Source organism: Chroicocephalus ridibundus, chromosome 2 (genome assembly GCF_963924245.1).
Source record: "Chroicocephalus ridibundus chromosome 2, bChrRid1.1, whole genome shotgun sequence".
Lineage (NCBI taxonomy): Eukaryota > Metazoa > Chordata > Aves > Charadriiformes > Laridae > Chroicocephalus > Chroicocephalus ridibundus.
In genome coordinates, this window is record NC_086285.1 from 126,566,677 (window position 1) to 126,579,518 (window position 12,842).

Below are 12,842 nucleotides of genomic sequence, written 5' to 3' on the forward strand. Positions count from 1 at the left end.
AAAGTTTGTGTTGGAGCTAGCATTAAAAATGCCCTTATGGATTTCCTCTAGGAATATCAGTATAAACAGAATGACGCATGAGGCATAAAATGGCTGTTTCAAATTGTGCCCCTAGTCTTAACTCACCTGTCAACCTCTCAGTTTAGAAGTGTAACGAAAATTAGGCAGCTAATGAATAGATGTGTCAAAAAAGGTGAACAACTATAGCTCTCAGTGATTTCAGTAGAAGTGGAGCTCCTCCCTACCACAGAAAGTAAGCCATTTCACTAGCCATCATGGACTGGGTTGTATAAGTTGCTGCAGCCAAGGTTGAAAATTTCTTCCTGCATATTCCTTAATAAATACTTACAGGGTTTATTTTGGTTTTGGTTTTGGTTTTTTTTGTTGTTTTGTTTTTGCTTTGGGGGGGTTTGGTTTTATTTTAATTATTTTATTTTAAATGGAATTGTGTTACCTAGATCAATCTTTGTGTACATCACCCTAGTGCAGACCCGTTCGGTTATTTTTCAGTTTCAGCTCTTAGAATGAGTACAATTTACAGCATAAATAATGTATTAAAAGGAGACTGTCCTTCCTGTGCTCTGATCATTGTTCAAAATAATGAACTTTAAAAAAGTTATTAACTCTCAGTAGAAGGTAAAACACCCAAGCTGAAACCAGTGCATTTTCAGAAAAGCTGTAAGAACACAGTAAGATAAAATCGTGTCAAATCTGGCTTTATTTAAACGTTGACTGTCTTGAAAAAAGGTAACATTTTCTTATTAGTTTCAGAACTGTTGTATGTTGTAGTAAAATATGTCAAAATATTGTTTTCCATAGCTTCATTAAGAAAAATATGTAGTAGCCAGAAGAGATTGTTTCATTAGTCAATACGGCAGCTACGTCAAGGTGACATTGTCAAAGAATTTAATTTATATTATTTTGGTGACAAACATATTCCCTAAGACTGCTGTACAGCTTTTCAGTAAAACTCTACTAATAAACTGCTTTCTTGAAGCTGATTAGTTGACGAGCCGTTTCTGCCCTGTGTTCCAGGCATAGCACGCCAACCATTAAGATAAAGCGATTTTATTCATTTAAGGGGTTGTCTTTACAGTATCTGCAAGTAGATTGGATTCAAATGGAAAGATTGTAGGGAGAGTGCTCTATTTTCAAGCATGAAGACTATCAATATAGTTGTCAGAAATAATCTGTTGCTTAAAAGACCGGTGTTTAAATGTTTCAATTTAAAGGCTAATTCTACTGAAGAATACCTGAAATCTGTGTATATCTCTAAAGGATTTAAAGACTTTTCTCTTACTAAAAAAAGTCTTAGTTGATCAGTACTTTTCCCCTCAGATTAAATGCAAATATTGTAGTGGTTTATGTATCACGAAATATAAAACTTAGAATAGAAAAGCAAATGATCTGTCAATTTATGATGCAACTTAACTCTAAAACATGTTTTGGGCCTTACTCTGGTGTAGTTTACAGCGTAGTACATCAGGAGCCTTTTCTCTGACTCCAATGGATTTGCCCTGGTATAAAACTAGAATTCAGAATGAATTTATTGTCTTTCAGTTTTGTTGTTTTAGCCCATGCCTAGGAACAAATTGCTCTCTCCTCATAAAGATTTTGCTCATATATTAAATATAAAATGTTGTCATTAGCTTCATCCTCAAGAAAGAAAACATCTAATTGTGGACTGACAAAGTACCTCCTTCTAAGGAAAGGTCTCTTGTACCAAAATGATAAGAGATTTGAAATTACATTGGAGAGTTTTGGGAATATTTGCAAGTAGAGCCATGCTAACTTAATCCGACAGTACTGGAGTCTTTGTGGAATTCAGAGATAACAGCTTGGATCCATTTAAATCCAATGGGTTTTGGCACAACTTGCTGCTGTTAGTTTCTTATAAATTCTCTTTCTGCATCTTTCAAAATGAAGACTGCATCATTACTAGTCATAAGGAAAGTTTTACATCCATCTCCTCTTCCTTCCAGATTGCTGTCAAAATGAGTGAAACGCCTTCAACTAGTTACTCGGTGAATCAGCCAAACTCCTCTGAGAGTGAACAGAGTTTATCCACGCGCCACTTCAATGTTACTGAACCTGTGGTGGCAAAACGGATCTGTTTCTACAAAAGTGGAGATCCTCAGTTTAATGGAATCAAAATGGTCATTAATAACCGGTCTTATAAAACGTTTGATGCCTTGCTGGACAGTTTATCCAAACGAGTCCCATTACCTTTTGGAGTAAGGAATATTAGTACACCGAAAGGGAGACACAGCATCACCAATTTGGAGGATCTTGAAGATGGAAAGTCTTATATTTGCTCCCATCAGAGGAAAATGAAGCCCATCAACCTAGAGCGGGCTAGCAAAAAGCCACTGCCCTGGCAGATCAGTAGACCTGTCAGCGCTCGTCGTCGAGCTGTGCAGTTAGCAAGGGAGAACGAAGATGGATTTGGCCATCGAGAAAGCAAAATAACAACTCCCAGAAAGATGCTTGTTTACAAAAACGGGGATGTAAGACTCAGGCGCACCATAGTTCTGGGAAAGAAGAATACACAAACCTTTGAGGCCTTTCTGGATTATATGAGTGAATTAATGCAATACCCAGTTGTGAAGCTATATACCACCGATGGCAGAAAGGTGAGAATAAAGATGAGTACTGGCAGTTTTTCTATGGTTGCTTCTAGATTATTTTTAATTAAAAAGGTGACTTTTTCAATTATAAGCCTGGGATACTGGCCTAGTGTAAGATCTGATGTGCTTGATTTCAGCTGTTACCCTTCTATGTCTTTTCCACTTCAGAAAGGCTACTAGTTTGGAGGAAATATACTGGAATCTTGCGATCAGAGAGAAGCGAGGACATTTTGTTTTAAGTCATCATGAAAAATCACTTTTCTTTTTCTTACTCAGGCCTCTTTCAGGCATGCTGTCAATTCTATAGTTTTACCCATTTACACAGAAACTTCCTGTAGTCTTAATGCCATTTATCTGTGATTTTTAATGTTTTAAAAATATGATAAGTAGCACCTAATAGCAGCACCACACATATTTTATCACACAAATGCAGTCTTTTGCCATGAATGACTTGGAATTATGACACCTAATTGTCTATTATAGTTTTCAACCCAGGGAGCAGGTTCTGTACCTCTAAATCCAGTTGGTGCAGCACTAATAATCCTGATTTTCATCTCACATGCTGTTTTATATAGTTTTGTTTCACTTAGTGTTTTATCTGTGTGTTGTTTAACCACAGAAAAGCACTTGTGACTATACTTAACGGGTATCTAGAAAAAGAATTCCATGCAGAACTCCAAGACTTCAAGGGAAATCTTGTGTTTACCCTCCATTTGATGAAATTCTGTATTTGGTTGTGAAACTCTCCCTATAACCTGTAAGTCCATGAAGTGCAGTTTGTTAACCTTATCTTGCAATATATTTTGGAACATAAATTCAAAACAGTTAGACAAGGCTCTGAGCTCCTTGATCCAGTCAGACCTGCTTTGAGCAGACGGTTTGACTACATGACCTCCAGATGTCTTTTCCAACATATATTGCCCTGTGATTCTGCCCTATTCCTCTGAGGCAGTACAGGCCAAGTACTTGTGGTATATTCTGAATTTCCCCTTTCCTCTTCCAAACACAGGTTTGTAAGTATACTTACCTCCAAATGCACATTCTTATTTCATGGCTATGAACAGTCACTGTGCAATGATGAAACAAAATTACATATGCAAACACTTAAATTATAAGAAGTGTTGCTTCTTGAAGTCTTTTTCTAATATATTTATATAACAAGGCATACCCTTACAGAGATAGGAAGTGCCTTATAGGAATTGAAAAATTAATTCTGTGCTGTGATACATATTTAATAGCCCACTGCAAACTAACGTAGAGACTAAGAAGTGAAGATATTAAAGCATGAAAGGGATAAATCTCTTACATTATTTTTTGTGGTTACTAAGGCAGAGAATTTAATGTTACTTTTTTTTTTTCCCCAGGTTGCTAATCTTCAGGCCCTGATACTGTGCACTGGAGCTGTAGTCGCAGCAGGGAGAGAGCCTTTTAAACCAAGCAATTATGAATCTCTTGGGTATTCACAGCCTGCTAAGTTGCTTGGAATTGCAAATCGTGTGTACCCAAAATCAAATGCCAAGTCAGAAAGTGAAAATAGTAAGTTCTTTGAATTAATTTGTATTTTATTAATCGGTTTATCTCTCTCAACATAAGACATAAACCCTGACCATCTTTCTAGGATCAAGGATATTCAAAATGGCCAGTTCAAACTGTTTATGTCTGCTCTGACTCCTCTACAGGCATAAGAAATATCAAAGTGTTAATGTTTTTTTTAAAAATGTAAGTTTCTGCTAAGTACTTAGCTGGTATGAATGTTTTCTTTCAAATGGACTTATTTAGAACATGGATGCAAATCTATATTTTATTTTAATGCACTTGATTGTCATAGTTGTTATTTTTTTGTGTGTCACAGTTAATAACAGCCGTGGTAAAATAAAACCCAAAGGTTAATTCGGGCTCTTAACTCACTGCATTTCTTGAGCAAAACTTTTGTGCAGGTTTCAGAACTTACCTTAGTGAGAGGAGGTTTGACTTGTCACTGTCAATTTCACTTCTTCCCATGTCCCATGCTCCACATAAACAGGAAAAATATTATAGCACCGTCTACTCACAAACTCATCATGTTTTTGAAGATGCTTGTGTGTAAACAGGGTGTCATCTTTTCCTATATCCTCATGGCTGTGATATTTGTGTTTTGGTTACGTTTGGGAAAAGGTACACAGTTATGTACTTTCCCTTTGACTGCTCATGGAGTTGTGCCACTGACAAGGTCAGTAAGAGTGTGAGGTGGCCTGTGGATGATCAAGAACACAAAGAGCTGCTGGAGAGAAGCCAGGCTAGCTGAATAGCTTGTGGCTGAGGGAAACAAAATGCTGCAGTAGCAGAGCTTTAGGTCATGTGGGAATCCTTGGCATCAGAACATCCTGTAAGGCAGACGTACTGGCTAGAGGGAAACTTGTTTAATACAGAGGTACCTTGTACTCTTGATATATCTGCATGCTGTACTGGAGAGCCCAGCGAACACTGTAATTGTTTCTGTACTGAGATTTTCCTCGGTAATCTTGACTATGTCATGGAGCACACTGATACGTAAGACACCCAGCTCCCATTTACTTGAAGGACTTTCTTCCACATCCCTCACAGTTTATTATGTCCCCACCAAACTATTAATTTTAGTTTTTCTCAGCCTTCATGTTCTCTGACTTGCACTGCTTGAGAGCTGTTTGTAGAGCATAATTGGTGCTCAAGAGAGAATGAATAGGAACACTTTGAGAATGAAAGTTCTGCAGAAATAAAAAATCCTACACAAATTTTGCTTTGAGCCAGAGATTGAGCCTTGCAATGGTAGAAAATGTGAGTAGATGAGAATCCGATAAGCTCCCTCTTCTAATCCTTAGTTAACAGCAACTACAGAAAAAGAGAGAAAAAACCAACCTCTTTTTGTCTATAACCTGAGAAATTCAAAAGTATCCTGTGTAGGAGACACTATTGATGATGTGAGAGCCTGAAAAATAAAATTTCAGGCACTTTGTTCCAGTTCCATTTCATGAAGACAGAAAAGGTGAGATTTTTACTTTGGGAAACATAAGGTCTGGTCTGTGTTAGAAGAGTTAATACAGACTTTTATTTCAGTTCATGGGAAAACATATGCATAGGAAACTTGCAAGGCACTCTGCCTTGAAATTATAGACATGCATCTATAGCAGTAATGTGTTAACTGTGACAGTCTTGATATGAGACCATTTGTGACTCACTTGAGCGAAAAAAAAAAGCTTACATTCAAGCAATGTAGATAAGTTAATATCACATGTGTTAAAATACCTTTCTGCAAGTGAAACCTTTCTATTAAATGGTGGCTTCTGTATATTTACGTATCAGTAGCAGTTGAGGTTGTCTTTGTGTGGGTGTACACGCACTGTTTCACTCGCACATGCAGAACTTCTTGGAAGACAGCAAAACTTTATTTTCATCTCATTTTCTTTTATTTCTTACCTCTTCAGTGACAACTACTAGAGAGAGATGAGGTATAATTTTTTTAAAGCCCAAGTTATTACAGAGTAATCAAATAATATTTTGGGGAATATTTAATGTGTATGCAAACACATGTTTGGCCATACTCAAAATTCATTGAAGTCTGGAAGTATTCTCATTGGCTTTACTGAGTTTTGCACCATTGTCTACAGTACTGTAGCACAAAACGTACCTCAGAATGTCATGATTTAAATTCAGATTTAAAAGAAGTTAAAGTGCTTCCATTTTCACGTCTCTATAGAAGGTCACTCCAGGGGACTGGATCTGTACCCTTTATTCACGTGTGTCAGTGACACTACTCGCAGTAATTACTCATATGCTGCAGATTGTTGGATTAAGCCCAGGTAGATATATGTTCACCTTGACTGACACATTTTAGCACTAACTTTAAGGACTAATAGGAAATGATATATTAATGATTGCTGACATGTAGAAGATGTAAAGTCGGTAGCTTGAAGCCCAAATGAGCGCAGGCCTCTGAATCTCTTGAAAGCTTCAAGGCAATCTCAGCTACCAACTAAGTATAAAATGAGAACATTTAGTACTTTTTTAGGCTTTGGAGCTTCAAATAAGACTATAGCTCTGGTGTTAGAAAAAAGCCTGTTGCAAAATAATATTAAGTGGAAAAGTAGTTAAATGTTTGACTCTATTAAAAATTGATTATATTTCGGTCTCTACCAACTTCTTAAAATGAGTATCAAAATTAGCCATATTTTTTCTCTTTACTTTCTAATACTCTGATAAAATAAACAAACTTCATTAGCTTCTTCTGTACTAATTTTTGTCCTTTCTTCTTTTCTCTTCCTTTGCTGCCTGTCTGCTGTCTCACCATCTGGATCCTTGCACATGATGTTTGTCTGCTTTGCTTTCCACCTACTGAATGAATTTGGGTTCTTTCAATGTAATTATTGGTAGCGAGAGCTGAAATGGTCTCTAGCTCAAGATCTCAGACATTCTCAATTTCTTCTGATAAAGGGTCCAGCAATGATAACAACTCAAATGATAACAACTCAGATTCTTCCTATGTTCCTGACAGTCATAACAGTATAGGAGGAAATCAAATAGTTACTGGTGAAGACTTATCTGTGGCACAGTATGAAGACGACATTGAGAAATCAGTTCACCTTAATCAAGATGGCAGTATCACAGTGGAAATGAAAGTTCGATTCAAAATTAAAGAGGAAGAGACTATTAAATGGACAACCACTGTAAGTCGTGCTGGCCTTTGTGATGACAAAAATACCACCATTTTCAATTCTGCAATGCATGCAGAAGACTGCTTATCAGATGTAAATGTATCAGAACACATAAAACCAAGAGATGCTCCATTTTTGGAGAGCTACAATAAAGAAGACGGAGACTCATTACAGCAATTCAATGCAGAAGTGTCAGACAAAGAATCAGAGTCTGATTTAAAAAATGCTGGTTGTAATATCTGTAAGAACAATTCTGCAGATCTAGATGTAAGCAACGTACCTGAGGATAATATCAGGCCCCGCTTTTATAGGCCTCCCACCCCTGGGCCAAGGCGTGTTAGACAAAAGAAAGCAGTAGTTGAAAGTGTCACCTTGGTATCTGAGAAAGAGGTTCAGGAGAAGACAATAGGACAGTTTTCCTACAGTGAGGAAATACAGAATGGAGAAAATAAATCCGAGTATTGCATGGTAGCTCATTCCAGCACAAAAAAATCAAGTGTCAGTAATCCAAAGTTTAGTGATATAAATGACAATGATTTATTAAAGCTTTCTTCAGAGAATATAAAAGAAGAAATGCTTTTTAAAGTAAGCCACAAAAGTCATGATTTAATAGAAACCACAAATAGGAAGACATTAGAAGTGCAGGACAAGGATGAATTGGTACAGAATATATTAGAAAAATCAGTTGTGGAACAAGGTACGTATAATAGTTTAGAATCAACCTGCAAAGCAAACATCAGTGGTTTCACACATTCATCAAAAATTTACCAGGCAGCTAGGCCAGGTTCTGCAGACCACATCCATGATATTAAGTCATGTGATATTAAACAAATAAAAAGATCACTGAGTTCTTTCATTAGATATTCAGAATTATGTCAGTCAAAAGGTGAAGAAAGAAAATGCAAAGCTGCTGATTTATTACCTGTTTCTCCAGATTTAGTGCATTCAGCCTGTCCTGAACATGACCAGATGAAGATGGTATCTCCATGTAGTAAAGCTCCAATTGAGAAAATAAATTCAAAAACTGGATTCTTTCCTGTCACTGAAAGTGAGAACCAAAGCAGTGTCAGTACTGAACCTGTGATGCCAACACATGTCATTGATGACAGCCAATCTGCATTTTCCCTCACCAAAAAGAAGAAGAAGAGAAAATCATCTAACTTTCTTGAACAAGCTACCTATGAAAATCAAAAAGATCAAGATATTTCAGGGATAATTAAAAGTGAGGGAATGCATATCACAAGCAAAACCACACAGGATTCCACAACACAGGCTATGGATCATTATTCCGAGATGCCTCAGAAAGAAGGAACAGATATTTTTGTAAAAAACAATGATGGGTCTGTCAATTCAGACAAAAGCGTATGTCCTGAGGATGAGTTCAGTCACCAGGATTCAGTGGAACAAAATGGACTATCATCTAATAAAAAACCAAGAAGTAATAAAAACAAGTTGGCCAAGGTGAAATTGAAGTCAGGCAAAAAAAATAGTTTAGTTTCATCTCCAAAGAGTGAAGATGGTCTAATGGTGGTTGATTCAAACAATGAATCTGAACACAGTCAGGATACACTGAGTACTGAGAAAGAAGGCACACATCTCACAACTAATTCTTTTGAACAGATACCTAACTTATCAATGATTTCAAAACCATTGTCAGAAGTGCCAAATAATCTTAACTTTGAAAAAGAAAAGGAAAAGAATATTTTGGAAAATTTGTCATCAAATAAAGAGAAAAAGCAAAAGAGGATGAAGAAAAATCTAGGTAAAGGTGCATATAAGTTAAATACGTCAGAGAGAGCCATTACACCAGATGCTCTAAAACATGAGGGTTTTCAAGAGGAGGTTGTTGAGCATTCACTTGAAAACTATGTCCAAACTTGGCTGAAAAACTTCTTACCAAATTCTGTCTTACCCCCTATAAATAAAAAAGAAGGGAAGGTAGAGAACAGCAATATCTGTGATTTTCCTAAAGGAAATACTGAGGCTTTTATAGATAAAGAAACAAGATTTATCACAAATAAAGTGCATGTGACTGGCAAAAACCATCTGGTTGAGCATAATCTAACCAAAAAAACATTAAAGCCTATTTGTGATTTGGAAACTTTAGAAGAACCAGTCAAAGATTCAGGTGAAAAACAAACTGACTCTCTGATTCATGCTAATACAACTATAGTAGAAGAAGCCAAGTATTCCGTAAAGTCGGAATTTCATCATGATGGTAAGTTACACTTGTTTCATGAAATGCATGACAATGATAAAAAGATGTCAGAAGTTAATATTCAAGATAGCAACCCATGTCAAAGAAAATCTGAAGTTGCTGTTCAAGTTGATTGCACAATTGTCAATGAGAAAATGGGAACTGATGTTCAGAATAATTGCATGTCTAGCATGTTGCTGCATGAGCTACAATCAACTTTGCTTGGTCTCCAGAAAGAACACGGTGGATGTATAGGAAAAGCCTGCAGCCTTTCAGACCTTTCTCCTTCAGCTTTTGGTTCTTCCTCCAACGTCCTTCTAGCTTGGCTACTTGTACTGAATCTGAGAGAGGGTTTGATTGGCACAATTAAAGATGACATGCAAAAAACTTCCTGCAGCTGTTCTGAAATATTTACGCAGTTACAATTTCTGAAACAAACTACAGTGATAGAAAAAGTTGATGAACTGAAGGCTGCCTTCTCACATTTTCAACAATCAACAGAAAATAACTTATTAGAATTTGGGAGGGAGCTCAAAAAGCAGGACCCCACATGTTGCCATGAGAATGTGCCCACAGCTGAAATTCATAATGGTATACATTGGCATGAAAATGAAAAATCAGTCGAGCCTTGTGTTCCAAACGACAGTGTAAATTCTGAAGAAGCTCTAAAACTGACTAGTGAATTAAAAAGCTGTTTTGATATACAGAAAGATACAGAGACTTTAGACTTGGATGCTCCCAAAACACAGCTAGATTGTCAACATGCCAATACTAATTCAAATACCTGTAGCCTTGCATCAGCTGTAGAGCCACCTGAAAGAAATGAAGAAATGCCTGCCAGCCTACATGCAGAATCTCAAGATAAAAACACTGATACTTCATTCACTAATGAAGAGTCAGAAACTTCAGTAGAACCTGACTCAACAGTTCATAGTGTAACTTCTAATGATAAAAATGGTATTTTAGATCAGGATACTTCTGAGTTAGAAGGTGAAAAAGATATTATACATGTTACTACTTATAAAAGTGAAGATGATCCAAAGTCAGCAGGTAATGACAAAAAAACAAATAACCAACTTGAACTAGCTGCTGAAACCTCTGTAGAATATAATAATGAGGATTATTCTGTACAGAAAGACAAGGAAGATGCAGAAACTTGTGAGGAAACCTCTGAGAGGTTATCTACAGTGTCTCCATTATCATTTTGTTATGAATCAAAGCAAATTACAGAATGTGATATGAGCGAAGGAGAACAGAAGTTGCAAGTGGAAGAACCGGAGGATAAAATGTGTTCAGACGCTTCTCAATTAAAAAAATGCTTAAAAAGTCCTGCTACTTCAGACTGGTCAGACTACAGACCAGATACTGAAGAGAGTGATTATAACTTCAGAGTATCCAGTGACTGGACCAATGAAAGTGGGGAGGAAGCAATACTTGAAAAACATTATAATACTGGCTATGTAAAAAGAACCATTGAACGACTTTATGGCAAGACGGAAGCTTCATTTAAACCTGACTTTCACAAAGGATTTCCTTATATGTCAAAAGTATTTCAAAAGGATACTGAAGAATTCCACTCTGCAGAAGTGGAAAAAAACATTTATTTTTCTCAAAAACCTAGGTCTTTTTCTGCAGAGAAACTGTCACATTCTTCACTACCATCACAAGAATTTGCAGTAAACATAAACAAAGATGACACTGTATCAAGAACAGAAAATACTCCTTTACCAACGCCACAACCTACTCTTAACAGAGAAGATACAATTCAGGGGAATGACCATTCAGGGGAATCTCCAAAGCAGCAGCATCAACCTAGCGTACAAGCTAATGAAGATGAAGGAATATTGATAGATAAAGGCAAATGGCTTCTCAAAGAAAATCATTTGATAAGAAGATCACCACCTGAACGGATTGGAATGTATGGTAATTTGGATACGACATCAACAGACACAGTCCTTGATACTAACAGTGATGATGTTCCATACTCGCACTTTGGCAATCTGAATCAGTACCCAGTCCTCAATGAAGGCTCTTCTTCAGAACTTGAAGACATGGCTAAACCCTCTGAAAATTTTTGCAACTACTTCAATATACCTCATAATAGTGATTCAGACCCCTTTGAGGATAACATAAGTACAAAAAGTAAAGCTAGCCGCAATGGTAAGACCACTTCCCTTCCTGCTGCAAACAAAGAAAAGATCAAATCATCAGTCATGGTAGGTTCTACTTCTGCACGGATTTCCACACAGGCTGATACCAATTTTCCAGCCTTTACATCTGTAGAATTTAGATTGCCTGACAACAAGGTGCATCCATTGGAACGGCCTTTAAATGATGAACCTGTACAGTCTCAGCCAACTGATGTTAGTAATGTCAACAGAAGTGCTCTTCAGGAAGAAGATTCTCTGGATAAACTCCATGCTATATGTGGCCAACATTGTCCAATACTGATGGTGACAGTAACACCAATTAATGAGGAACAGAGAGGATATGCCTACCAAAAAGCATCTGATATTGAGAACCAGCTGGGTCTATGTTTGTTGGCCAAAAAGAGTGGACATTTACAATGGTCAGGCAAAGATTTAATAACAGACGACAATAATAATGTGACTCTGAAGAATAACTGTATCAATAAGATTGCCAATAATATTTTTAATAGGTTTTATGCTAATAACACCTTAGATTTTATTAGTAACTTTGGGATATTTGCATCTTCAACTCTGAAAGACACAAGCAGTTTAGGGAAGTCACATGTTATAGAAGATATGAATGTAAAACCCGTGGAAATCAGCAATTGTCAAAATGACGTATCCAAACACATACCCAGTGATCTTGTGATAGGCACAGATAGTGAGCTACCCAATAGAAAGCCAAAAATATGCCAAACACTAAGAATAAGCCTAATTCATATTTTTGGAGAAAATTTTTTCCCCATGTTGTCAGATCCAGCAGAAACCTGTCATTCTGAAATATTTCTGAAGTGTGACACTTCTTTAAATAATGTTGAACATAATGCCTCTGAAAATCTGAAAAATGAAAATGCCTTTCCTATGGAAGAAGAAGAAGAAAAACAAGAAGAAGAACAACAACAAAAACAAGATCAAGAACAAGAACAAGAAGTTTGGTTTTGCTCAATGGACAATGGAAACAGCAAAGATAAGAAAGACTTGTAATAGAGATCTTGGAATCTCTATAACACTAGATTAGTGAAAACATCTTCAGAAAAAAATAATCACAAAATAAACTGCTGAATGCCAGACCCAATAAAACTCCCAATGTGAATACAGCCCAGACAGATAAATGTAAATCACAATTGCATATCATTGCTGAAATATAGATAATTACTTAGAT

The 12,842-nt window shown here is 36.6% G+C and overlaps 1 protein-coding gene across 1 annotated transcript; it reads left to right on the plus strand.

The window, feature by feature from the left end:
- Positions 1–1,994: 1,994 nt before the first annotated feature.
- LOC134511987 (oxygen-regulated protein 1-like) lies at positions 1,995–12,553 on the plus strand (the record flags this gene model as incomplete). Its single annotated transcript, XM_063326877.1, has 3 exons — positions 1,995–2,633; positions 3,992–4,163; positions 7,014–12,553. Coding segments are annotated over exons 1-3 (6,351 nt in total), but the record flags the coding sequence as incomplete, so codon positions are not given.
- Between the last annotated feature and the right edge of the window lie 289 nt (positions 12,554–12,842).